The 26,257-nt window shown below is 36.5% G+C and overlaps 1 protein-coding gene across 1 annotated transcript in view; it reads left to right on the top strand.

The window, feature by feature from the left end:
* exoc2 (exocyst complex component 2) overlaps window positions 1–26,257 on the top strand; it is an 89,859-nt gene that overhangs the window by 34,848 nt on the left and 28,754 nt on the right. Inside the window, exons 12-23 of the mRNA XM_003224392.4 lie at window positions 5,619–5,744; window positions 6,436–6,560; window positions 9,500–9,568; window positions 11,298–11,455; window positions 13,180–13,301; window positions 13,875–13,936; window positions 15,177–15,257; window positions 16,423–16,482; window positions 17,402–17,463; window positions 18,832–18,898; window positions 19,118–19,234; window positions 20,860–21,001. Coding sequence (XP_003224440.2) covers window positions 5,619–5,744; window positions 6,436–6,560; window positions 9,500–9,568; window positions 11,298–11,455; window positions 13,180–13,301; window positions 13,875–13,936; window positions 15,177–15,257; window positions 16,423–16,482; window positions 17,402–17,463; window positions 18,832–18,898; window positions 19,118–19,234; window positions 20,860–21,001 — 1,191 coding nt within the window. The remainder of the gene's footprint in view (window positions 1–5,618; window positions 5,745–6,435; window positions 6,561–9,499; window positions 9,569–11,297; window positions 11,456–13,179; window positions 13,302–13,874; window positions 13,937–15,176; window positions 15,258–16,422; window positions 16,483–17,401; window positions 17,464–18,831; window positions 18,899–19,117; window positions 19,235–20,859; window positions 21,002–26,257) is intronic.

Here is a 26,257-nt window from a genome sequence, read left to right as displayed (position 1 = left end):
ATTCTACTCTGAGATTCCTCTCTATGCTTTTTTTCAGAAGAAAAGACTTGAGTGGAAAAAGAGGAACCTAACCTCATATACCCAAAGTACTAATCTCTCTTTTCCTGACCTGTTCCTATTTACAACTTCTCCACCTTCTGGTTCTTTATTTTTATTATCTTCATGGACTTCTGAATACTGACATTTTGCCAATTGAGACAAGCTTCATCCTTTCACATATTGCTTTAATTCTTGAATTGGCGTGTATGCGTTTTTTAAAAAAAACATACCTCAGTTTCTTTCACAAAACTGCAGAAGAAGGAAGACTTGAGAGGCTGACAAAAAGAGTCCCTGGTGTCATAAGGGAACTAACTTAACTATCATTTTACTGTGGATATATGTTTGACAGAATTCTTGACTGTATTTTTGAACCAGTTGCCCAAACATATTCTGTGTTCTGTCACCTTTGAATGTTCTTTCCAAAATGAAGATAAAGTGCTTCCCAGTAAATTTTATACAAAAAAGTGTGTCTTAGGCTATCACATTCCTTTAAATCTTTATATTGTAGAGACTTTATCAAGATCAGAACTCATAACTACTGAGTACTTGCATCTGGTAATTTCTATGGGATTTACACTAGAGGTGTTAATGACAGATTAGTTCCACAACAGCTATGCATTCTTATTGTGTCCATATCTATATGTTCACTCTGCATCTATCTGAATTTGTTTCAGTGTAATGGCTCATCTGCTCTATGTTGCATTAGATAGTAGCAGCAGGTACAGTCACAGCTGAATAGCTGGATCCTATCCACCAGGTCTCATAACAGCCATAAACAAAGAAAGATGTTTATACATCTACATTGACAAAGTGTACCTTACAAATGAGGCAGGCTGTAAACACAATAAAAACTCTGAAACACATTTATAACATTTGCAGGTACAATATAGACAGGCATGCACCAGGAGGAGAGGAGATGGTTGCTTACTCAAAAAGAACATCAATAACAATATTAAAAAACAGCCAACGATTCTTCCTCCTCTAGAGTGTCTTAGGCTAGATCTACACTGAACTGCATGGTCACTTTGCATTATATAGTCACAGTTTGAATTGCATTATGTGGTCACTGTAGACCAGTGGTTCTCAACCTGTGGGTCCTTAGGTGTTTTGGCCTACAACTCCCAGACATCCCAGCCAGTTTACCAAACTACAGGAAAGGAGATTCCACTTGAACATTAGGAAGAACTTCCTCACTGTGAGAGCTGTTCGACAGTGGAACTCTCTGCCTCGGAGTGTGGTGGAGGCGCCTTCTTTGGAGGCTTTTAAGCAGAGGCTGGATGGCCATCTGTCAGGGGTGCTTTGAATTAGATTTTTCTGCTTCTTGCAGGGGGTTGGACAGGGTGGCCCGTGAGGTCTCTTCCAACTCTGTGATTCTATGATTCTATTTTAGGATTTCTGGGAGTTGAAGGTCAAAACATCTGGGGACTCGCAGGTTGAGAACCACTGCTGTAGACCCATACAGTGCAGTTCAGTGCAGTCAGACCTGCATTATATGAGTCTATGCTGACTATATAATTCAGTTTGAACTGCATTATATGGCACTGTAGATCCAGCCTTAGTCGAATACTGTACTAAAGCAATGCCATTTGTCTGTGCTCAACACTGGTACAAGTATGTCTTCCTGAACTGTTGGGCACTTGGTTGAGATCCTAAGTTTTTATTTTTCTACATTTTACTTTTTAAGATAAAGTTACTTCTTTTGAAATGGTTACAAAATTTCTTACCATTATTTTTAATAGTTGACTATTTTTGGTTTAAATATTTTCCTCAAGACTTAAAGATAATTTATTCCACAGAGAATAATGTTCATTTGTACCTGTTCTTTATTTCTGAAATTCCCTACTGAGATGTGTGTGTGTAGAAGCTCTTAAGAAGGGCATATTCAAGATTATACTATTTGCGTAAGGCACTGACACAATTAACTCAGAAACAATCTTAAGTACTAATGACAGATTTTACATCTGCAAGCAAAATCTACTAAACCGTTTTAGAAATCTTTCCCAGTACTACAGATATGTTCAAAGCTACTTCGATCCAGATTTAATCCTGTTGCAATTAATCCCATTAAATAAATTAGGTATAAATTAGTTTTGTTGATTTCTCTGGTGACATTAAGCCTGGATCAAGCATGTATTTAATATTAAAAGTGCCTTCTGGGTTGCTCCAGAAAATGTCTTATGTGTGCTGCCAAAATGTTTCTTTTGCCAACTTTAAATCATCCATAATTATGAAAGTAAAATGCTTTGTAAATGTAGGAGCTTTTAAAATACATATTTTGTAAGTAGCTCATCATAGTATCTTAAAATAGAGCAAACAAATTTCTGAAATGTATTGTTGTTTCAGGTTAATCTTAAAGGAACTTCCTTAATTTCTTGCTCCAGCAAATTGAAAGTCTTCTGTGTGGCGTGTTTGAAAGGAATTCTATCCTCCTTGTGTTGGTGCAGGCTTTAGGCACTGCCTGTTTGGTCAACAAGCAACAGTGGGTGGTCGGGCTGCAGCACAGGACAAGGGCCTGCTGTGCACAGGAAAAAATGTTCAAAGGTGTTTAAGGGTGGTAAGGAAGTCTGCTGCCCTTCAGAGAATCCAGCAACTATAGATCAGTGTTTCTTCTCAGCTGTTGTTGCCTTTGTGCAAACCCGCTGTATGGTGTATAAAGCAAGAAGAAAGACTGCAGGTTTATTACATTGTAATACATCTGGACCTTTTCCATAAACTTTACATGCACATCACATAGTTCCATTACGTAACTTTGCTGTGCTATTTTGTTTTATATAACATATTATCTTTGGTATGGATAAGAAAAAAAATGTATACTGAAAGCAAAATATATAACAAGAAAAACCATCAAATAAGAAGGTGTTGTGTTTATTCTACATGCAAGATATAAATTAATTGGAAATTTGGGGTTGGTTTTTTCATGTAAAGACAGATAGATTCATTGGTCATTTTCAATTATTCATACAACAAAATATTCTGGAAAAAATAAAACTTCAACCAAATGTATATGTAATGCTGCTTTACAATTTTAATAGTCTGAAAGCATTAGATCTTTGTGATTCGTTTGTACATAAGCAAACTTAACTCATACAGTGAAAAAACTTCTGAAGGCAATTGGATACCTCTTGAAATTGGCATGTTATTGAGTTCAGATTAATCTTAAAGGAATGGTGTGAGGCACGTTACATAATGCATTCAAATATGTTTAATGTGGATTGTGCAAATGTGAATTTTTATAGTAAGGTATCATATCATATAGAACATGGGGGGAAGGGGTAGCAGACCTTGCAGCTGTATATGGTACCAAAAATAGTGTTGTGCAGGTTTCGAGGGCCACCCTTACACTTTCAATTCAGAGAGAAGAGTTTGAATGCTGATTTGTGGCTGAGCTTTTCCAGGCTGCAATGTGCAGTCTTGAAGCGCTATCTCCTGGACAACTTGGAAAAAAGTCAGCTGTGCTAATCTATTCCAGATGTTCATTAGTCCTGAGGGTATATGTGCTGTTGTAGTTCCCTACTCCTGTGTTATACTTTCTTGTAATGCTAGACAACCAATTAAGAAATTAGTTTCATGTTAAACTTTCTTTTCCTGGTACTACTGCAAACTGATGATGTGGTTTCTAGTGGAACAAGAGAGTATTCTTTGCCCTGTTTTCTATTATTGCTGAATAAACAAACCACTGGTGGGAGTGGGAGTTGTGTGTTAGAATAGCCATTTAGTACATATCATTCTCTCATTGTATCCGTCCAACATCAGATGAGGATTTTAACCTGGTATTAAAGAAGAATTACTTCTTCAGCTAGTATATATTTTCCAAAATCCTTATGCCAGGGTAATGCACAGTGCTGTTATTTTTTTTAAATGTCACTATTGTTGCAATGCCTAAATAATATATTTGTGCAGTGTGTAAATAAGTTTCAAAATGGAGAATCACTTTCTTCTCTATTAGCAATTGCTGCCTCTTGAAATGTGCAATGTAAGTTGAACAGTTTTCTATAAAAGCAGCTACTACAGTGCTTTCAACATTTGTTTTAGTGGGAATATGTTGAGAAAGGAGGCCTGTATAATTTTAATGTATGATGAAGTGCTTTTAGATTGGAAGTACCCATGCCAATGAATTTGTTTTGTCTTACTGTTTTCTTCCAGCAATTTCAGGAAATTTACAGATTATTTGGCTTAGCTTTAAGATACTGAGCCAAAACCATGTATATATGTAAAAATGAGTAATTCAAAGCATTTAGAATTCATACATGGTTTCTAGAATACCCATGTGAATTTGGGGTTGGGGAAAAAAATCATAATTATTGTGCTTTCCTTTTTGCTTGATTGATTTGGTTTTCCTGTTTAAGAGAGGTTAGGCTAACACTAATTTAATTAGTGTAAAGTCATTCTACAAATATTGTTTAAACAACTGTACTCCCAATATAGAACATCTGAGGGAATAGATGTGTTTTTCAAGTGATTTAGCAAAATACAGTTACCACTTTTTCCATTGCAGCATGGATGCCTAGGGGCTTTTTGCATATTATTTTGCATTGTTGCTGTTAACCACTTGCCCAGGTTCAATAATCGTTCCTTTTCGCTGAGATGTGTTTTAGACCCATTGCATAAATCATTCTGTGAAAGAGAGAGAATCTATAGCAGGACTGGCAGATTTGTTTTTCTTGAAAGCCAGTGTGCATTATTAAGCACTCATTAAAGAACTGTTGGATTAATGTATTCACAGCGTACTTTTCAGTTGGTACTCAAAGTTGTAGTGGTAGTAGTTGAGTGAGGAAATGTTGGCAAAAGCAATGGAGTAAAAGTAAAGGGACAATGTGTTGTCCAAGGCTTTCATGGCCGGGATCACAGGGTTGTTGTATGTCTTTCGGGCTGTGTGGCCATGTACGTCAGGAGACAATACTTCTGGAACATGGCCACACAGCCCGAAAGACATACAACAACCCAGTAAAGGGACAGTTTGAAATAGATTAGGTCCAAATGATGTTATAAGTTTTATGGAAGAATAGGGAACTAGACATAAAATCTTGGCAAGTATATGCTGATAGAAATTGGATAACAAAATCAATAGTAATTTTGTATTGTCAAATAGTAATTTTATCTGCTACTGCGTCTCCCCCCCCCCCCCCATTTGTTTGAAATAAATATTGACTAGAAATAACATGTGTTTCCTAGTCATGACCTACAGTCCAGATTCTTCCATTAATGCTTTCATTATGGAAATAGTTGCTCAAATGCTACATATCAGGGAAATGACTTTTAACTTTGACCTGCAATGTGAGTTGTGGCAGTACCGGTGTCACCAGTGCTTTTTGAGTGTAGGTTATTCATACGGAAACAAATCTTAGTGAGGGGTATGTGCTTCAATAAGAAGACAGTTGCTCTACATCTGCCAGTGATGGTTTTACTTTCCCTCAGATATAAGAAGTATATACAAGCTCACTAGAATCTACTGAGGTGCTTTTGGGTGAGCACTTATAAATGGCATCTGTTTGTTCTTGTAAATTTCAGTCATGTCCTGCAGCAGAGAATCCGCATATTCCTAATGATAGCAAATGTCTTATTCTCCCCATCCCATCCAGGCAGTCTGCTGTTGCACAGCCCCATGGTGGATCTAGACAGCGAAGTACGCCCATCTTCACTCGGTCATCTCAGTCGGAGTGCTTCATTGAAAAGAGGCAGCAGCAATCAATCCAGTCGTGATGAAAGTAAGTACTGGGGTTTTTCTATTTTTGTTTTTGAGAAAATGTGATGAACCCTGTGTCTTTTACATATGTAATTATGTAAGAGGTTGAAATATAAATCAGGATTTACCTGTTTCTGAGTTCAGTTCTACTGTGTATTCAATAGAGATGACTTCAGGGGATTACCATTTTCATTCTATTTGTGGGTACATCTACAGTATAGATTGAATGCAGTTTGACACCATTTTAACTACCATGGCTCAATGCTATGTGATCCTGACAGTTGTCATTTGGTGCACTCTTTGGCAGAGAAAGTTAGAGACTTTCCAAAACTACAACTACTAAGATTCCATAACATTGAGCCATGGCTGTTAAAGTGGTGTCAAACTACATTAATTCTATGGTGTAGATACAGTCTTTTTCTTAGCTTTCTATTGTCAGAATTACCATAAAATAGTCTGTCTGATATTGTTTAAATAAAAAGCTATTTAAGTATTGAGTATTACTACAGTTATTATCTTCATAATCATTCTTTACCTTCTCTACCAAGACCATCCCTTTGTTTTGTCTTAACTAGACCTTAAAACAGTGGTGTCAAACTTGTGGCCCGTCAATATTTTTTAGCAAGCTTTTGAATTGCCTCTGGTCAACAGTAAGGAATTATTCCTTTTGAATTATTTTGAATTTAACTCATGACTTTGTGATCCTTTTTCAGCATGGAGATTTAAGGCACCTCAGCAAGTTGCATTTGTTGAAAAACTGACAAAGCTTGTTGTGAGCCAGCTGCCCAACTTCTGGAAACTCTGGATTTCTTATGTGAATGGAAGCCTCTTTAGTGAAGTATGGCTTTTTGTATTTTTCAGTGCTTTTTTCTATTGTATTTATTATTCTGTGAGGAACATAAAATAAATGGTTCTCTTATTGCGACTTCCTTTAAATTAATATATCAAAAATGCTCATTCTTTGTCCACTCACCTTTTGCTAGACAAATGAATGATAAACTCTATGAAGTTCTAAGGAAAAGCCGGTGTACAGTTATTGGTGCACCTTGAAACATCTTGCATACATGACACCCAGTTAAGAATGTTTGACTTGGACTAGGGAAACCATGATTTCAAGCCACATTCTCATTATGTTCACCTTTGGGCAATCTAAATTGCTTCTTGAGGCTGTTGTGAGAATAAAACAGGTGCTGAAAGAAAGGCATAATATACAATAGTACATAATAATATGGCTATAATCACTGGTTCTGCAGCACAGGGATCATCAGTGTTGGGAATAAGTTGACCCAGCAGCTTGACACATTCCGCCAATCACCTTTGAGCTGCAATTGTTTCCTTCTGTTTCTCTCTGGTTGGCCATAAGAGGACTCAGTCATTCGACGTCTCTCGTGCACACAGTACTATATGGGTAATCTCTCATGGCTGGGTATGATTGTCTTCTAAAGGTAGTGTCTTGGTGGTGGATCCATAAATGATAGTGAAGACCTATTCTGGATCCACATGATTTTTCACATCGAGGACATAGATCTCCAGATGAAAGGTGGTCCTGACAAGAGCTTACTTGACGTGCCTTCCTCTTGATACGTTTCTGTTTTGGTTCTTAAATTGAGACTGAAGTACTGTGCTACTGCTGGAAGCAGCTATTCCTACTCCTTTTTCTTCATTACGCTGTCACCATTCAATCACCCACTTTAGCAGTAGCAGCTATTTCTGAGCAATCATTGCCACCTTGTTAAGAGAGCAAGTTGTGGTGGATCAGCAGAAAACTTCAGCTACAGCCACTGTTAATTGTGTTTTTCTGTCTGAAAAATGAGGAAGCTGAAGCGGAAATTCCTGTCCTTGGTGTATAGCAAAGGACAATCTTGCCAATGTCTTTCCAAAACCTGTAGACAGCCTTTTTCATATTCACCTTTTCTCTCCAGTTTTTGAGCTCTGAACTTTAAAGGTGCACATTAATGTCAACATCTAGGACACTTTTAGTTATTTCAAGGTTTAGAAATAAAAGTGTTTTAATCATAGCCAGTGAGGTAGAATAGATGGGATCTTGATTTGTTTTTTAATATTTTTTTAGCTAGTCTCCATTTTTATTAAGCAAAAGAGTGGTTGAGACTTTCTTGAAACCCCCAAAAGCAGCTGCAACATAATTCAGTTATGAAAGTGGTTAGCAAGGATAGAAAAGACCAGTAATGAAGAAGCTATGTGATTTATTTTCTGTAATAGTAGAGGTAACCTTTAAAAATTGGTTAAATATTTCCCTAGTTTTTCAACAGACTGCAACAGTATTTGGCTAAACTGAAAGTTAGTTCTGCATGAAGCAAATCTGCAAAATCTAACCGTTGGATTTACCACAGACGTCTGTACAGGAAGGGGTTAACCTAGTCAGCAAAACCAGTGAAGGAAGGGAAGAAAAATCTTTACTTTCAAATATACCTTTCAGTATTCTAGAATCTGTAGGGGATTACAGAGGTAGAAACAACAATTGATCATCCCAAATTAATTCACCATGTCAGAAATTAATTAATTAATTGACATCATAGTCAGGAATTAAGCACAGCACATTTAACAGCATATTTAAAACTTACGAAGTGTGTGAACAGAATGGATTAAATCTACTTTCTGTGTTTAGTGAAATGTTTAGGCAGAATCTGATTAGCTCTTTAGAAAGTTGAAAGAACTGTCTTATAGTAAAAAGAATTTTCCAAGATTATTTTGAATGTGTTGTGTATGATAGATGAAATATGAAATGTTTGGCACCTATTTCAGTATTTCCCAAATAAATAATATCCTGAACATCAGACCTTTCTTTTCCTTTCAATTAAAAGAATAAAGTTAGCTAAAATTCTGAAATCCAAAATACTCTATTTACAGAATCATCCATATAGGTGGATGAGGCTGGTACACCTTTTATTCTAGGTCAATGTACACAGATATTTTTCCATGCACAAAGGTACAGTAGAGTCTCACTTATCCAACATAAACGGGCCAGCAGAATGTTGGATAAGCGAATATGTTGGATAATAAGGAGGGATTAAGGAAAAGCCTATTAAACATCAAATTAGGTTATGATTTTACAAATTAAGCACCAAAACATCATGTTATACAACAAATTTGACAGAAAAAGTAGTTCAATATGCAGTAATGCTACGTAATAATTACTGTATTTATGAATTTAGCACCAAAAAATCATGATATATTGAAAACATTGACTACAAAAATGTGTTGGATAATCCAGAACGTTGGATAAGCGAGTGTTGGATAAGTGAGACTCTACTGTATTTAAAAGACTGTATCAAATTAACCTCAGGCTATGTATATGAGATATATAAGAAACATAAATTGATTTCATGTTCAGACTTGGTTCCATCTCTAAGACAGCCCATTATGGACTTACATGCAAATATAGGTATTCCAAAATCTGAAAAGAAATTGAAATCCAAGTACTAGTCCCAAGTACTTTGGATAAGGGATACTCAATCTGTACCTACTGTTAATTCTAGCTATAAAAACAGAGGTGATTTATTTAGAAATATTTTCTAAGAAAACTTAGGAATAATAAAAGCTTCACAGAAGATAAATGAGATAAAAATTGTTTTCAAAAACACTCTGAAGCATTAATAAAAGATTGAAAGTATCTTTCCACTTTTTGTAGTATTCTTCAACTAATCAGACTCTGAGCAAGTACTTTTGCTAAATGGGATTCATAAAGATGCCAACTTGTTGCTGTCAGCTACTAACAACTGAATCTCACTAACTCTCTCTTATTTTTATATTTGCAAGACTGCTGAAAAATCAGGCCAAATGGAAAGATCAAAGAAAAATGCTAGACAAAGGCAAAATGATTTCAAGGTAAGTAAAGCATAGGCACCCCATCTGGATTTTTGACAGCAAGCATTAGTTCAATAACTGAAGTCTTGTCTCACAATTTTTAGATGTATTATAATGAAATTGACTAGTCAGACATGTAGTGTTCCAAACACAATAACTCAGTTATTTAGTATTATAAATAATAAGAATATTTGTAATGGTCTTTAAGTTATCTGTTTTTTTCTAGATAGAGTTAAAAGTGAAACATGTGGAGGGTGAGAGCAACAGCCACTCCACACTTTTTTGACATTTTAATATCAAAAAGGTGTGATGTGATTCCCTCAGATCACATTATCTGACCTGTGAGAGTGATCTGAGGGGATGAAATCCAAAGGCTCCAACTCCAGAAATAATTTACATTGTTCTTTTGAGTTTCCCCTTTCACCCACAGTTTTAGATGACCCCTTACATAAATATCTTGTTTAGGCTTGTTTGGACTGCACTTCAAAATCATACTCACCATTTTTATCCTTATACCACATTCACTCCACTGATTCTGCATTGTAAGCATTGGTTGTGTTTCTTTCACCTCTTTGTTTTGTCATCTGTAAGGTGAGTTCACACACTCACTTTGGTCATCACGTGATAGTTGGATTGAAAATGTGTCCCATTTAATGAGCACATGGAGTGCTAGCATCCCTGTCCGAAATAGACTAATCAATTTATTCATATGCTGTGGTTGTGTATGTGCATTTAAGTCATATGTTGATTTATTATGACTGCTTTAATTTTATAAGGTTTTCTTGATAAATGATAAAGGTGGTTTTACCTATAGCACCTGATGAAAGTTAGTAGAGCTAGAAAGTAGTTTTGCCTAAGACTTTGGCAATATCTTCCCAGTTGGAGTAAGCAAAAGTTAGTTGAAGTAAGTGAGTAAATAAGTAACTTAATTTTTCTATCCCGCCACCATCTCCCAACAGGGACTCGGGGCGGCTAACACGGGACAAAGGCCCGAAAAACAAAACAAGTACAACAATTAAGACATATTACAATAAATAAAACACAATAAAATCGACATTATAAAAACAATACATTACATAAATCATAAAAACTCATTAAAAGCATAAAATGAGTAAACCAAAATACAATGAAATGAACCACCAGGTTGATAGAGGGGGATGATGTGGAGGGGACATTTGAACTAAAGTGCAGTAATATAGTTATAAAGTGCTTTGGGGCAAACTACAAGATGGAAACATTTCTTAACCGTTTGATGGGGATGGACGTTCGGTTAATTATAGAGAAGGGAACAGTGCGTGAGAAATGTATTAATTTAATTTTTGACATGGAGACTAAATTATTCAAATGCACAGTGAAAAAACCAAGTTTTTAATTGCTGTTATCTGCCTCATAGTAAAGCATTTTAAGATATTGTAAAGGAACTGTTCTGCAGATTGGAAGAAGATAAGCTTGAAAGATAGTTCTTGGAAGTATTCAGTATTGTGAGGAAAGAAATTGAGATAGGGAACATAATTGTCCCCCAAGTACGATGCTCTTAAATCATGACACTGCACACCAAATCGAACTACTGCTTACTGGTATCACAGACTCACTGTTAGATTTTGAATACGAAAAAGATTTTTTCTGTACAGTTATGACAAGTATATCACTTTTTACATCTCTAAGTTAGACTGTGTTGCAGAGTATGTCTCTATTTCGCTATATGACATTTCTTGATACAGTGTGTTACTTCTTTCCTTCTGCTGTTTAGACTATGATTCAGCAAGTGATGAATTCCCTGGTCAAACTGATTCGTGGTGCTTTACTTCCATTCAGCCTTGGAGAAAATGAGCTCAGAGATTATGGTGGCTGGGAGATGAAGTCTGAACTTTCTAGTCAGTGGTTGCCTCATGTTATTGAGACGGTCAGGTAACTACAGTAATTAATGTATGTTTTGTGTTGGGGGAGACGGGGACATGCTTTATTAAGCTTTATTGTCAAATTGGTGTTGGCATCGTATGTGAATCCAAGCAATTCCAAACATCCCTGGATTCATGTTGTGATTAAAGCGTACTTCTGCTCCAGTCAAGGATGTTACAATTTGTCTCTGTCTTGCCCTTAGTGTGATAAGAAAGGGGGGCTTCACTACTGTGAATTCCTGCCTAATACAGGTAGTCCCTGAATTACAAACATCCAACTTACAACAAACATAGTTAAGAAAGGGGGTGAGACACCAGAAAGTGAGGTAAATCTTCCCCTAGGAAGAGAAATTCTTTCCTGAAAGAGTTATCATGAAGAAAAGGTGTCTCAGCTGAAGCTTTCTCACAACAAGCCAAATTTGCCAAAATCTAATTATCACAGGGACAGAAAATGAGGTAAAATCTTCTGGACAGCAAAACAAACACCACAGGGGTGTTAACCCTTCCTTGTGTTATCCAAAGCTAAACAATATATATATTTGGCTGGAGTTACACTTTAAAAATTTAACTATTCTGATTTACAAACAAATTCAACTTAAGAACAAACCTACAGATCCTATCTTGTTCGAAACTTGGGGGCTGTTAGTTGATGCTGCCAATTTGCCTCATTTTGGAAACTTCAGATCAAGGCAAACAGCGATGGATATTTGGTCAGCGACTCTCTCCCTTTCCAGGAAGGCAGGAGTAACTAAGCCTGTTGAAGCAAAGTAAATCATCTCATTTTTGAGCATTCTCCTTCTTTCCACTCTCCCTTCTTTCCAACTATTATCTAGTTGGAAAGAAGAAAGAGTGTTAAGCAAAGAATCCCAGAAACAACGGTTACTCTTCGTATGTTACACTAATTTCCACATCATGCACCATTTCCACTAGCATTCTAGAATTTTATTACAGACAATGAACAGGGGGATGGAACTGTCCCTCCCCTCTCCTAACTGCACAGTCTATATCCTACTCATGCTAATTAAAGTGATGTCAAATAGTTATAATTCTGCACTGTGGATGGGAGTTAGGTCAGAGGTGTACAAAGTGCATCCCACAGGTCACATACAACCTACTAAGGCTGTCTTTTTGGCCTTCATCCCTATGTTTCCTTACTGCAAGATGAGTATTTGCTGCTCCTAAAAGATTCCAGGAGTATTAGGTATGGGACTAAGTCAGACAGCTCCCACAATCAAGCAGGGGAATTTTTGATCTGGTTATTTTTATTAGCTTTTCATAACACATGTACACTTTTAATGAAGGAATTTGAGGATGGAAATACTACCACTCTCATAACCCTATTAGAGTGAAAATATCAGTGTCTGGCACAGGAAACTGTGTCATAAAGAAAGAGACTTTTAAAAAGGTACTCCACATGATTACTTTGCTTGAGTAATTATGGCTCCTAAGCATCTGAACTCTATGCTAAACCATAGGTTGTGTGCATTTTGCCTAGGCAGAACTTCTACTTCTTTCAAATTTGTTTTTCTATCCTTAAATGACAGTCAAATCCAATATCTTTATTCCCATTATACAATCTGTTCCACACTTCATTACAATATCATATGACTAGGTGTTGCTTGCACTGAGTTATTTTAATGTTCTAGAGAAACGAGACTGGGGGTATTTTTTAGAACTAGGTTGGTTTCAACTTTATAAGCTATGTGTAAAATTTCACTTTTTTGTACTTTTTAGGCTTAGCTATGAATCTCTTACTGCACTTGAAATACCAAATGATATGCTTCAGATAATTCAGGATCTCATTTTTGATCTCAGAGTTCGTTGTATAATGATTACTTTGCAACATACAGCTGAAGGTAATAAAATACGTTTTATATCCTTCCTCAATAGTATATCAGTCCCAGGAGGCACCTAAATGTTTTCCCCTGAACATTGTTATACCCATCTTTGATTTACCTTCATATATCTAAATTTTCTATTCTCAGTTTGAAAGTACTTTTCCTACCATGATGCTCTCCAGATGTATTCAACCAAAATTCCTATTAGCCGCAGGGAGTATTAGGTTGGGGAAAGCGTTTTTATAATTTTAGCTAAGTTGATGGCTGGTACTGAAAAATGAAAATGTAGTTTCATTCAAACATGGATAACTTGGTTTCTCCTCTGAAAAATCACTTTCACTCCTAAGGGTACAGACTATATGCTGTTTTAGTGTTATATATTAAAAGAATTGTTTCACAAACAGTATTTTCAAGATGTTTTATACACTTTTCTGTCAACGTGCTTAATATTTTAAAAAGTGTTTGCAAAGTTTTTAAAGGCCTTGATAGCAAATTAAGATAGCAAGTGTCTACATTTGAAGAGTAAAGTAAATGTTGTTGTTTCTTTTTGATGAAAAGATAACAATTTGGAAACTTTTCCTCTTTTTGCAGATGTGAAGAGATTAGCTGAAAAGGAAGACTGGATTGTGGATAATGAAGGCTTAACTTGTTTGGTGGGGACATAGCTATGTTATTAGTCATCTATAATCGTACAAGGCATAGTTTATTAGTCCTGGACTAACATGTCCTGAGTTCAGATTCTCACTCAGTCCTTGGGCTACTTGTAGGCTTTAATTGCAAAAATTTAGCCTTAATAAAGGAAGCTACATTTCAGCTATGATGATGTAAAGATTATAACTTTATCTCAGCCTTATCAATAGTGTACTGAAAATGCAGTATGATCCACATAGGAAAATGTAATTTCTCTTGGAAATGTCTTCTGCACCCCATTTTAATTCTGGTATGTGTTCAGGTCATTTGTCTTGGCAAAGAAGGATGGGATGAGGTCGGACAGATATGAATATTATCAAAAACAGTGATGTGCACTTAATGAAAAATGGTTGTTTAATAACTAGCGTCATATAACAATTAGGGGGAGCTAAGTCCAGTTTCCCACTTAGCCATGAAGCATGCTTTGTGTCATTAGATCTGTTACTGTGGGCGGATCTACACTGACCCATTGTCTCAGGGTTGACCCAGAACAGTGTATGCCAAGTCAATCCTGGAATGGTTTTCACACACACACACCCCTCTCCCCCCCCCCCTCTGGTGGGTGCTATGGAAGCAGGAGGGAGTCCCAATTGCCCAACAAAGGCAAACCCAATTCTGTGCTACCAGAAGGCAACCTTTACCTTCCCCTCTTGTTTTCCATGCCATAGTGGGCTCAGAGTGCAACATGGGCCATGCTAGTTGGCCATCATATTGCCTTAGTGATATCCATTGGGGCAATGCAGGAAGGGGGAAAGCAGGAATTGACTTTCCCTTCCCCATTTGCCTTGTCACTATAGGTGACGTCTGGCCAGCAGGACCCATATCACTTCAGAGGCCCCTGCAGCACAGAGAACAGGAGGGAATAGTAAGTGCCATCCTGTGTCCCTGGTCTGCCCAAGACCAAATGAAATCGGATGGCAGTGTAAACCATTGTGGCTGATTCTGTCTCAGAACTGTCCCAACAGTTTACATGACTCAAACTCATGGGATACTCCAAATTCTGGACCAGAATCTGGAGTATACCTTGACTGTGGTAAATGCAGGTCAAGCACCTGTTAGGGTGGCCCTGCCACATGCTACTCCAGGTTAGATATGTGTAGCATGTAGGGCAGAAGAGAAATATATTAATAAAACAGATAACTATATTTTATACACATTTTTCCAAGTGTTTATTTTCAGAAAAAAACTTTTTCTTTCTTTCAGCCATCCCAGTTTGAGCAATGTGTTGTACATTCTCTGCAGTCACTTAAAGGAGTCCTGGAATGTAAACCTGGGGAGACAAGTGTAAGTACAGGTTAATACCATTTTGGTTGTCAAATAAATCCAGTTATCTGCGTGGCAAGGTAGACAACAAAATCATCATAGCTTCTTGTGTATTTGGAATAATAAATCTGTTCTTAGGATGCATAAGAGCGATTGTATTGAACTGCCAGTATTCTGTTTGGGAGTGGTTCTTGCAGCCAGCTCTCCTCCCCACAGTAGCCCATGGGGGACAGAGAGACACACTTGTCTGCCAAAAAAGCTAGATTTGCTGCAGAGGCAAAAACTAAACTTTCTCCTTCGTTACTTTTTCTTCAAAACCAAATATGTGTATGCCTTTCTAGTTAACTAATAATGCTCCGAGAAGCGCTACCAAACCTATAAATAAAGCATGTTGGCTTGTGTGTTTGCCTTCATGTTACCTGTTCACTTCTTGACAATTCCATGAATTTTTACTACAATTGATAATGGAGCATTCCCAGAGGCTTCCAAAAGGGTTATAGTACTGAAGGATTGGATCCAAATGGTGGAAAACTAAATTTAGCAATACAGGGTTAGTGAAAACATTTTTGTGCATATCTGATCCTGAGCTGTTACATATCTCTTGTCCTTTGTTGCCAAACTGTAGCTTTGTATGTTGATATTAGATCAGTAAATATAAGCCTAACACAGTGGTTCTCAACCTATGGGTCCCAAGATATTTTGGCCTTCAACTCCCAGAAATCCTAACAGCTGGCAAACTGGCTGTAATTTCTGGGAGTTGTAGGCCAAAACACCCGGGGACCCACAGGTTGAGAACCACTGACTAACGCAATCTAGACTCATATCTCCCTCCTTTTCTGCCCCCCCCCCCCCCATACACACATGTACACATACACACAGACATGTAGGTTGTGTCAGTCACATGTAACTGTAGGGAAAGCTTCCAAGCCAGGTTTTTTTCCCCAAACTTTCCCAAAGTGTTCTGAACTCATGGTGGCGCATTCACAAGAATACAATGCCCTTGGAACTCCATAATAGAATAGTTAAAGAAATTCAACATGAAAAAGTAATTGCAGCTTCCAAGACTAGTTCCTTTTACTCTTTGCCTAGTAGATTCACAAAACATTCTTCAGCTTGGCCATGAAATGTCAGGACCAAATGTGGGATGAAAGATCTTTTATTTATATTCTGTATATTGTTTCTTTAGGTTTTTCAGCAACCAAAAATACAGGAAGATGTATATCAGCTGAGCATCAACATTATGCAGGTAATACGAACATTGGACTTAAGGCAACTGTTAGTCATTAGAATTTAATCTGTTTCAGCTGGGGATTGAAAAGGGATTGAAAATAGGAAATGTAGTTTTAAGTGCCTAAAAAACCTTTTAAAGAAGCCTCAATTTTTATTATTTTGAACTCCCTTTGATTCATATCAAGGTTTGCATTCAGCCTCTCCACATGCAGCTTGAAAATAATGCTTGAACATAAACTGTGGCTGCAAATGAGGAGTCTCTAATCCTGAAAACAGGGATCCCAGCAGTGCTGTGCTTAGTATCTATGCATTAGTTTCCTTTTGTAAATTATATACTTCTTTTCTGTTAATTGTAATTTCAGCTACATGGTAACATCTGATTCCTCATATGCTTCTATCCCTACCGGTATAGATTTCTCTTCTCATCCTACCCCTTTTCAGAAAAGTTGTTGGTGTATTTTCAATCTCAGATTTCTCATAAATCAGAGCAGATAAAACATGTGAAATAAAGAGAGTAAACAAACTCTAATGGTAGAGAGTGATAAATGTTGTGTTACTTTTATCACTTTCTACCATTAGAATTCCTGTATACTCTCATAGCAATTATTTCTTGACTTCAACAGTAAGTCAAATGCACAAAAGAATTGGGTCATTGATATAGGTATATGCTTTGTGAATATCACTATCATTATTTTATTTAATGTAATCCCAGGTGAAGCAAAAACTAAAAGGTATATACAATATAGGTTATTAACATTAAGTTAAAAGCTGAGTTCCTTGAGTGAAAGGGAAAATACACTGCAGTGGATGGGAATAGTTAAAGAAAATACAACATTAAAGTTCACCTTTTTGTTATATGATATGATATTTGCTGTGATATTACTAGTTGTTAAGTTATATGGTTAAATATAAAGGGTTTTTTCTTTCTTTCATAGGTATTCATTGATTGCCTGGAACAACTGAGTACAAAACCTGACAGTGATGTAGATACTACACAGTAAGTAAAATAATCTGGTAGAAGTGTTTCCCTTTGTTGCCAGTCTGAATACCAGCATTAAATAAAATCCCTCAGCAGCACATTTATTTTATTTTACGGTTCCAATTTTCTAATTTTGAAATATGCATATGTATGGGCACATGCACACACACATTTTCTTGTTCGTGAACAAACAATTTTGAGATATCAACAAGTTGTTCATCTTGTTCAGTGGCCAGTAATTTCAGAGATCTAATGGAAACTACAATGATACTGTATTCCAAAACCAAAAAAATAAGTCTGAGAATATATTGTGTCATAACTAGACACCTGAAGTGGAAACTCCTCCTCATCTGGAATCTAAATGTCTATGAGGAAGATTAGAAATCTTTAACAGAACATTTCAAAGTCCTTAAAGGCCTATCAAGTGTGGAAAAATATCCTGGCTCATCTTCCTTCTCAGAAACAGAATGAAGTGAAACTTTCTGCAAATACAATAGTCAAGGTCCAGAACACAGCCTCTTTATATTCCCAGACGGCTGATAAAGGTAAAACCTTTATCACCCAACTTGAGAAGGTTCAGGGCCTTCCTCTGTGCAAGCACACAACTTACCTCTATTAAAATAGCTCCACTGGCTGCTATTTCCAGTCCCAATTCAAAGTGCAGGTGCCCTAAATGGTTCGAGCCCTGCCTATCTTTGCAATCACATCCCTCCCTATGTACCTGCGCGAGCGTTAAGATCTGCCAGGGAGGCCCTTCTCGTGGTCTGGCCACTGTCTCGGTGGTGGTCCCCCAGCTTTGGAACACCCACCCCAGAGAGATTAAGCAGGCCCCCACCCTATCCTCCTACCGGAGGAACTTGAAGACTTGGATATTTAGACTTTGAGAATGTCTAGCCCAATGGTCTGTAGTTATGATACAGCACAGCACTTTTATCTCATTTCCTTCGTCCTTAGCTACAACTTGCACTATCCCTTTCCTTTCTTCTTGTTTACAGTTGGCCATGTTTTTGTGACAGATGATACTATAGGTTATTGGTGCTGTTCTGAGTTCAAAATGTTGTTTTATATATTTGTGGTTTTATTTTATATTGTACTGTCTGTTTATTGAGTTGTTTTAGTACCTTGTGCCATATGTAAGCCACCCCGAGTCCCTTTGGGAAGATGGAGGAGGGTACAAAAATTAAGTTATTATAATATTATTACCTGTGTGGCTGCACAGGTGACCATTTGAAGGATCACAGAGATAAACTACCAGATTTTATTCAGAGGAAAGCATGTCAGTTATTCTGACCTAAAACCAATTTTACTTTGTAATGTAGGTAGATGGTGAATGTTTAGAATCAAGCTTTCAGTGCTCAACCAGTAACATCTTGCCAAATCTCTTAGTCTTTCAGGTGATGTTTCATCCTCAGATTTATTTGGAAGCATCCATGAGGACTCAAGTTTGTCTTTAGTGAGTATTTATTTGAAATCCAGTTAAAAAGATTAACCAAGCAATCTTATACTTAGTTGTACTTGAAAGTAAGTCCTACTGTGTTTGGTATTAATCCATTACTTAGCCATCGTACTTTTCAATCTTTCTGTGAGCTCTCTTGATAGCACAGTTACTTGCCTTGTCATCTTTCTTAGTCCATTAATGACTCTTTTTCTGCTTAATTCCTCCTTGATTTAGGAACGAAGGCTTTTAGTTGTGCTTAGTAACTGCTGTTATCTGGAACGCCATACCTTCCTAAACTTAGCTGAGTATTTTGAAAAACATGGCTTTCAAGGAGTTGAAAAAATAACTCAGGTAAGTATTAGCTCTATATTGGATCTGAATTCTTAGTAACTGTTCAGAATAATTAATCAGACTAGGCTAAGAATTTCATAGCTTGGCGGATAAGTCTAACACAGAGAATAAAAAGAATTGGCTTAGGAACTTGATTTTAGATTCTCGAACTGTCCATATTATAAACTTGTAAAAGATCCTTTGGTTCTCTCTTCACCCTCAATAGAAAAACCGTTTATACTCATCTTTAGCACTTAATTGGATTCCCAGCAACATTTTAATCAATGATACATATTCTTAATACAGTATTTTGAGATAATTTAAAACATTTTAAACAAAATCTGATATTTGCAGACAACCACTTTTTTAAAATTATTTTTTATGGTTTTGCTCTCAGTTCTTCTTACTTAATAACAGAAATGTCAAAAGTAAGTAGAGGTCCCATTGTCATGACTGTTCATAAATAGATGGCTACATTTTTTAAAATCAGAAATAATTACAGCTTCTTAGAATTTTGTTCCTAGGAATATTTTCCAAGAATATGTGTATTCTTCATAGCACATACATGATTATTAGCATTTTTGGAACAACAGAAATGTATTTTCAAGCACCTGCGTTTATAATAGCAATAGTCATATAAATAAGAGCAGCCAACTATATTTTGTCTTTCACATGTTGGTTTTGGCTTTCACCATCATTCCCAGTGGCTTTGTAACAGGGAAATTTTTGGATGACTTCATACTTTGTGAAGCTATGACAATTTTCTTTTTTTAGCTGTTTTGGGTACCTCTCTAAACAAAAGATTTTGTAGCTGTCCAGTATCCTATTGCATAATTCCTGGGTCTGACACTAAGAAACTTGGCAGATTTCTGCTCACAAGTGACCAAAAAACAAGGCATAGATCCTGAATAAGCAGAGTTCTTATCCATATATTTTAGCAGGGATGTATTTCTGGGAGAAACGAGTGGCTGAGAAAGGATGACTCGCTCCATTTGTAATGTTTAATTATTGCCATGCTAGACTAATGCTACACAATATTCCATTGCAAGAATGAACCCGACTGCCCATCCATACCAGGTCTCACTCTTTCTCACAATGTAGTTATATGGAGGCATTTGGCAGCTTTCCCTTTTATTTTTCATTAAGCTCAACTTATATTGTCTGAATCTAAACACACCATGATTAAATGTTAACTACAGTTAATAGAAACAAGCCTCCTTGCTGGTTCGAGTTAATATTAATCACAATTAGTATTCAGATAAATGATTAAAACGCAGTTTATCTGAAACAGAGGAAAGAGCTTCTTATATCTCAGACTTGCCACTGCGTTGAATTGGTTTTGGCTCATTCTCTTGGTAGCATGAGTTACTATCCATGTCATATGAATTGTTTCCCTGATACTAACAGGCCTTTAGCTGTCCTGTTTTTTAACTGTTAATCCTTAAGCAGAATGGGCGACAAGTTTCCCATTATGGTTCTTGGAAACCATCTACTTGGACTGATTTGGGTTTTGTTTCATTTTGTTTTTTGTTTCAGAACCTAGTGTTTCAAATTCTGAAGTTGTTAAATGATTGCTTGTTTCTATAAGGTGGTACAAAGACTTGGGTTCATATTAATATTCTTCCTATTTGTTCCATTACTTTTAGGTGAGCATGGACTCATTAAAAGAATTGGATCAACGGCTGTTTGAAATGTACATTGAACTAAAAGCTGACCCTATAGTGGGCTCATTGGAACCTGGCATATATGCAGGTTATTTCGATTGGCAAGACTGCCTTACTCCAACAGGTAGGCACTGTTAAAGCTTCTAAGATCTGTACTACAGCCAAATACAATTCAATAACATTTCTTTATTATATCACTAGGCTCTTACCTCTAACTTGTTTCCCTTCCTTTCATCAAATTCTGAACCTTCTCCCTTTGCTGGCATAATTTCCAAATCTCTTTTTAAATAACCCCAACAGTGGCTTAATATGACCTATCATCCAGTTGAGCCAAAGAGATTAACATACATGTGTTTTTGTATTTTATGTTGGCTGTCAATAAAAGATGTCTAATCATCCAAAAGTACTGATAAATTATCTTCACCAGTTAGAGATAACTATTGCATCAAACTTCGAAAATTATGAGGTTTTACATTGTTTAGATTTAATATGCTGTGCCATATCTCTGACCAAACTGGGCATACTGTATATAGAAGTATTTTGAACGTCCACATGGTGACAGCAGAGAGCAGATGTCTATAAAGCCAGCGCTCTATTGCCTGCAAGAATCCTACAACCACCAGTCAGTTTCTGCTTGTGCTGCTGTTGGCATTATCTTGTAGTGCAGTAGAGAGCCAGTGGACACTAAATGTTGCTATACTGTCAATTGCTTTCTTCACAAACATGCACACACAAACACAGGTCTAAGATGGCTAATAAAATTTAATTGTATTGTGACACTTTGAGGCTGCAAACCTACATATGCTCTTACCTAGAAGTCCATCCTATTCAAATGAGAGTTATCTCTGGGTAATCATACATAGGATTAGACTACATATGTCATAAAAACGTCATTTTGTTGAGATGATATTACAGTCAGCCCTTCACATTCACTAGGGTTAGGGACATGAAAGTGAAAAACTGTGACGAAACATGAGAATATAATGCTATAGGAATTTTTAGATCTTCCAGATCATATATTTGGAATATCTAGATATTCCTAGACAGGTATTGTCTCTAGAAATTACTAGGTCCTCCAGCATGATTGGAGGAAGTTGACTATACGGTCTCAGTGGCTGACCTAGAGATTCCTAGAGAGAATATTTTTAATCAAATCAGTGAATAAATCCACAAAAGTCAAAACCACAAATATGGCGGGATATCTGTAATCTCCTTAATCTGTGTTTTAGACACCTTCTTTCTCTGTCCTTCTCTCTCTCTCTCCCTCTCTCTCTCTCTCTCTCTCTCTCTCACACACACACACACACAAATAGCTGAAGGGATTGTTGAAGTAGCATCTGATATAGCATTGGAGGTTCTTATTAGAGGTCTATTTTTAAAGAAAAGCTTGCACACATACATAGAAGTGCTTTAGGCCGGTATGAAATACTATTGATCACTCTTATCAACAATACATAATACTCTATCACTACACGTGATAGAGAAAAAATAAACACAGATCTGAATTCAGTGCAAAAAACTATTAAGAATGGCCTAAAATTATATCTGTTGGCTTGTGTTATTCATGCTTGATAGTATGCAGTCCAGCTTGTGAACTAACTCATGGTGCAAGAATTTTCTACTTGTGACATTGGTTGTGTGCAAATACAGTCACACATGTAAGGGCTCTGTTCAAATACAGTCACACATCTAAGGAACTTCATCTCCTTAGTATTGCAGTCTTCTTACAACAAAAAAAATCCCCATGTCTAAATTTTTCTCCAAGAGTTGTGTATAATACAGTTTATATTTACAGTCCTTTCTCACATTTTAAGATTGTAAATAGATACAGCTTTCATGGCTTGAATATCAGCCAGATTTTATTTTTCCTTTTGCTTTGCTTACATCTAGCCTAGTGAGGATTTCTGAAGAATGCTTGCTCTGAATTGAATTTTGTGACAGCTCATTTGGTCTAATCAAGATATAATGCTAATAGAGTTTAGAATTTTCCTTTTGTAAGTTCTTTTTATGCCAGTGAAGATGCTATAACTTTCTTCAGCACAATAAAAGTTTGAAACTGTGGTGTGTCTGCTGTTAGCTTTCTGCATTTGATCTGCGCATTCTTGCACAGCTAATCTGCAGGACACTGTTGGGTACATGTCTTTAGGATTTAACCAGTTTTTGCTGCAATAGAGTCCCAGTTTACCAAGTAGGTCAAGTATTATATTTGAGCCAGGAAAAGTAAAAAAAAAACCTCTGGGAATTAAATTTACTTAATGCCTCTGGACCATGCAATGCCTCCCCACTCAACATATTTCATAAGATGGTTGCATTAACCTGTCATGTATGTTGAGGAATTGCTAGAGGAATTAGTATATTCAAAAATAATAAATTGATTATTAAATGGCCTTTCATATGGTTATGTAGTTCTCTGGTCCAGCAATAAGCAACCCGGGATCCCAGAGTCAAAAGCAGCTCTCAGTCTTTTTCTCTTAATCTTAATGTAATTTGATGTTTAATAGGCTTTTCCTTAATCCCTCCTTATTATCCAACATTTTCGCTTATCCAACGCTTTTATTTTTCAGTGATTGGTTTTGTGGGGGGGGGGGCAAAATTCTGCTCGCCTACACTTGAAAAATACCTAGGGCCGGCTCTGCTTTTACCCCCAAGAATAATGTAGTGGTGGTTGGTTTGTAGTCTTTGAGAATCATTTCAATATCATTTATCAGTGTGCCAAACCATTGTATTAAACAACACCAAAGTTGGTCTCCTTTATTCTGAAATTCAGTATCTGGGATAGACTTTGAGGACTTGGAGTGTCGTCAAATTTATAAAATGCCATAAAATATGTTTCAATAGGAGAGAGATGTTTACTTATCCTCAGGCCTTTAGATGCTTGTCATGGCTGTTGGGCAGTTCTACTTTTCATTCAGCATAATAGTGTGTATTCTCCTCTCAGCTCTGGGTTGCATCTGGTTGCTAACTTCCTCGACAGCTGTGCAGGTTCTGTCTTTCTTTGCATATTTTCAGACATCTTGTGAATGTTTGTTTTTGTTTTGAAGAGCAGTTTGTAACATTTTGAAAGCAAAATATTGTGTATGGTGTGTGAATGTGAATTCAAAGAAGATAAATTCCAGATGGTTGTTCATACTACTCTCTTACAGAAACAGCAAGACTGGATGGCCATCTGTTGGGGTGCTTTGAATGTGATTTTCCTGCTTCTTGGCTGGGGTTGGACTGGATGGCCCATGAGGTCTCTTCCAACTTTATGATTCTATGATTCTAAGACAAAGCTGATAAAGTATATTTTCCCAAGAAAGCTCATATCACATTCAATGTGCTTGTTTTTAAAGTACAGTAGAGTCTCACTTATCCAAGCTAAACGGGCCGGCAGAAGCTTGGATAAGCGAATATCTTGGATAATAAGGAGGGGTTAAGGAAAAGCCTATTAAACATCAAATTAGGTTAGGATTTTACAAATGAAGCACCAAAACATCATGTTAGACAACAAATTTGACAGAAAAAGTAGTTCAGTACGCAGTAATGTTATGTTGTAATTACTGTATTTACGAATTTAGCACCAAAATATCACAATATATTGAAAACATTGACTACAAAAATGGCTTGGATTATCCAGAGGCTTGGATAAGCGAGGCTTGGATTAGTGAGACTCTACTGTACCACAAAATTCCTTACATCCTGTACTTACATAAAGTTTTTTAATGACATTGAGTGTAACAAAGTCCTGATTGGCTGAAAGTAATGGAACAAATGTCAGGATAGAGGAATAGAAGTGAAAACATAACTATCAAGTGTTATTTGTATGGACTTTGGATATTTTAATAAAAAAAGTTGTAGAAGTTCCCATGGTAAAGATATGATCTGTGAGGAGGTTGTTAGCATTATTAGCATTTATCAAGTACTTACATACAGTGCATATTATAGATTTTAAAATATGCCAGCATGGTCTTTTATTGGAAGTTGTCCATAGAGTCATCCTGATGGACCTGGAGATTCCCACAGAGGTTTTAAAAAGGGGGGATTAATTATTTTCCCACTTCTTCATGGTTCCTGTGTCCCAAACCCCCATGAAAGTGGAGGACTTATTATACATTAGTGTTTAATATGTATTTTCAGTCTAATAGGCTAAATATCTAGTAGAATGCCTAATATGGATGATGGCAAGACAAGTTCTTTATTATCTGCTTGTAAATGAGAAAAGTGGGCAGTCCCAACACAATTTATTGGGTTTGATAGACAAACTTCTTGCAGGCCTGGATCAGTAGTGGACTAGAGAGTGATGGCTTCTGGCCCTGTGTCATTCCTCCAAAAAATTAGCCCACAAAGTCAACAGATGTGAGAAATGGGCAGGAAGAAAGGCACATTGTGATGTTGAGTTTTAAGAATGTATGGCTGTTTTACAAAACTAACCAGAACTTTTATGGCGATGAGAATTATGTGGGCTGAAAGCAACAGAGCCTACAAAACAAATGAAGCCAACGGAGACGCAATTGGCCATAACCATGAGGGAAATCATTCTTTGTCCATTGCTTATAACTTTGAGTTTAATGGTACCAGTCTTGAGATCAGCTTCACAGTCATACGACTGGAACTGTTGATTGCTTGGTATAAAGAGATCTAAAGTTACAGCCAATTTTGGAGTTCCAAAAAAAGCAAAAGGAACTTCTTGGATTGAACTTTTGGATTTAAATACCATTATAATATATAGTATAACTCTTTTGCTATATGAAAGCACTTTCAGGTACAGTTCAGTTTATAGGGGTTCACCAATAAGTTACACTGTGAAAATAGTTTATTGTGGGTAGCAGGAAAAAGCTAGGCTATTTTTTTCCTAATATTTCCCTTTATTAATTTTAAGATAATTATTTTCCGATGCATAATTTTTGGGTGAAGATTTTGGTTTAAAAAAAGAAAAGAAAGCCAAACAAACAAACTTGGCTGGAGAAGTGAATATAAACCTCAGACTGGAGCCAAGTTGTAAATCGGCAGATTGAATGGTCCCTTAACCAGCATAGCAAGGCCATTGTAATAGCAAACATTTCATTATTTTAAAATTTCTCTTCACTGTGCTTAGCAATTTCAATTTAATGAAACACTTCACAATTTTATTAATGTTTGGATGAGATTAGAGCTCTGGAGTTGATTCGTAGCTTGAAGTGATTCAAAATTATTAAACCTCTAACTTTGAACTGTGAAAAATCTTCAGGCTTCCAGTTCTTTACTTCATTCATAAGTTTAGATAAGTTCCAAATGTTGAATTTTGAGCTGAGTGCCACAGTCCACACTAAAAAGAAAAAAAAACTTTATATTCTACCAGTCTCCAGATATATAAGATGATGGTTCGTTTTAGTAATGGCTCTTTGAAACGAAAACTGAAATT

Source organism: Anolis carolinensis, chromosome 4 (genome assembly GCF_035594765.1).
Source record: "Anolis carolinensis isolate JA03-04 chromosome 4, rAnoCar3.1.pri, whole genome shotgun sequence".
Classification (NCBI taxonomy): Eukaryota; Metazoa; Chordata; class Lepidosauria; order Squamata; family Dactyloidae; genus Anolis; species Anolis carolinensis.
Note: the sequence above shows the minus strand (reverse complement) of the source record. Positions and strands in the feature narration are given on the sequence as shown.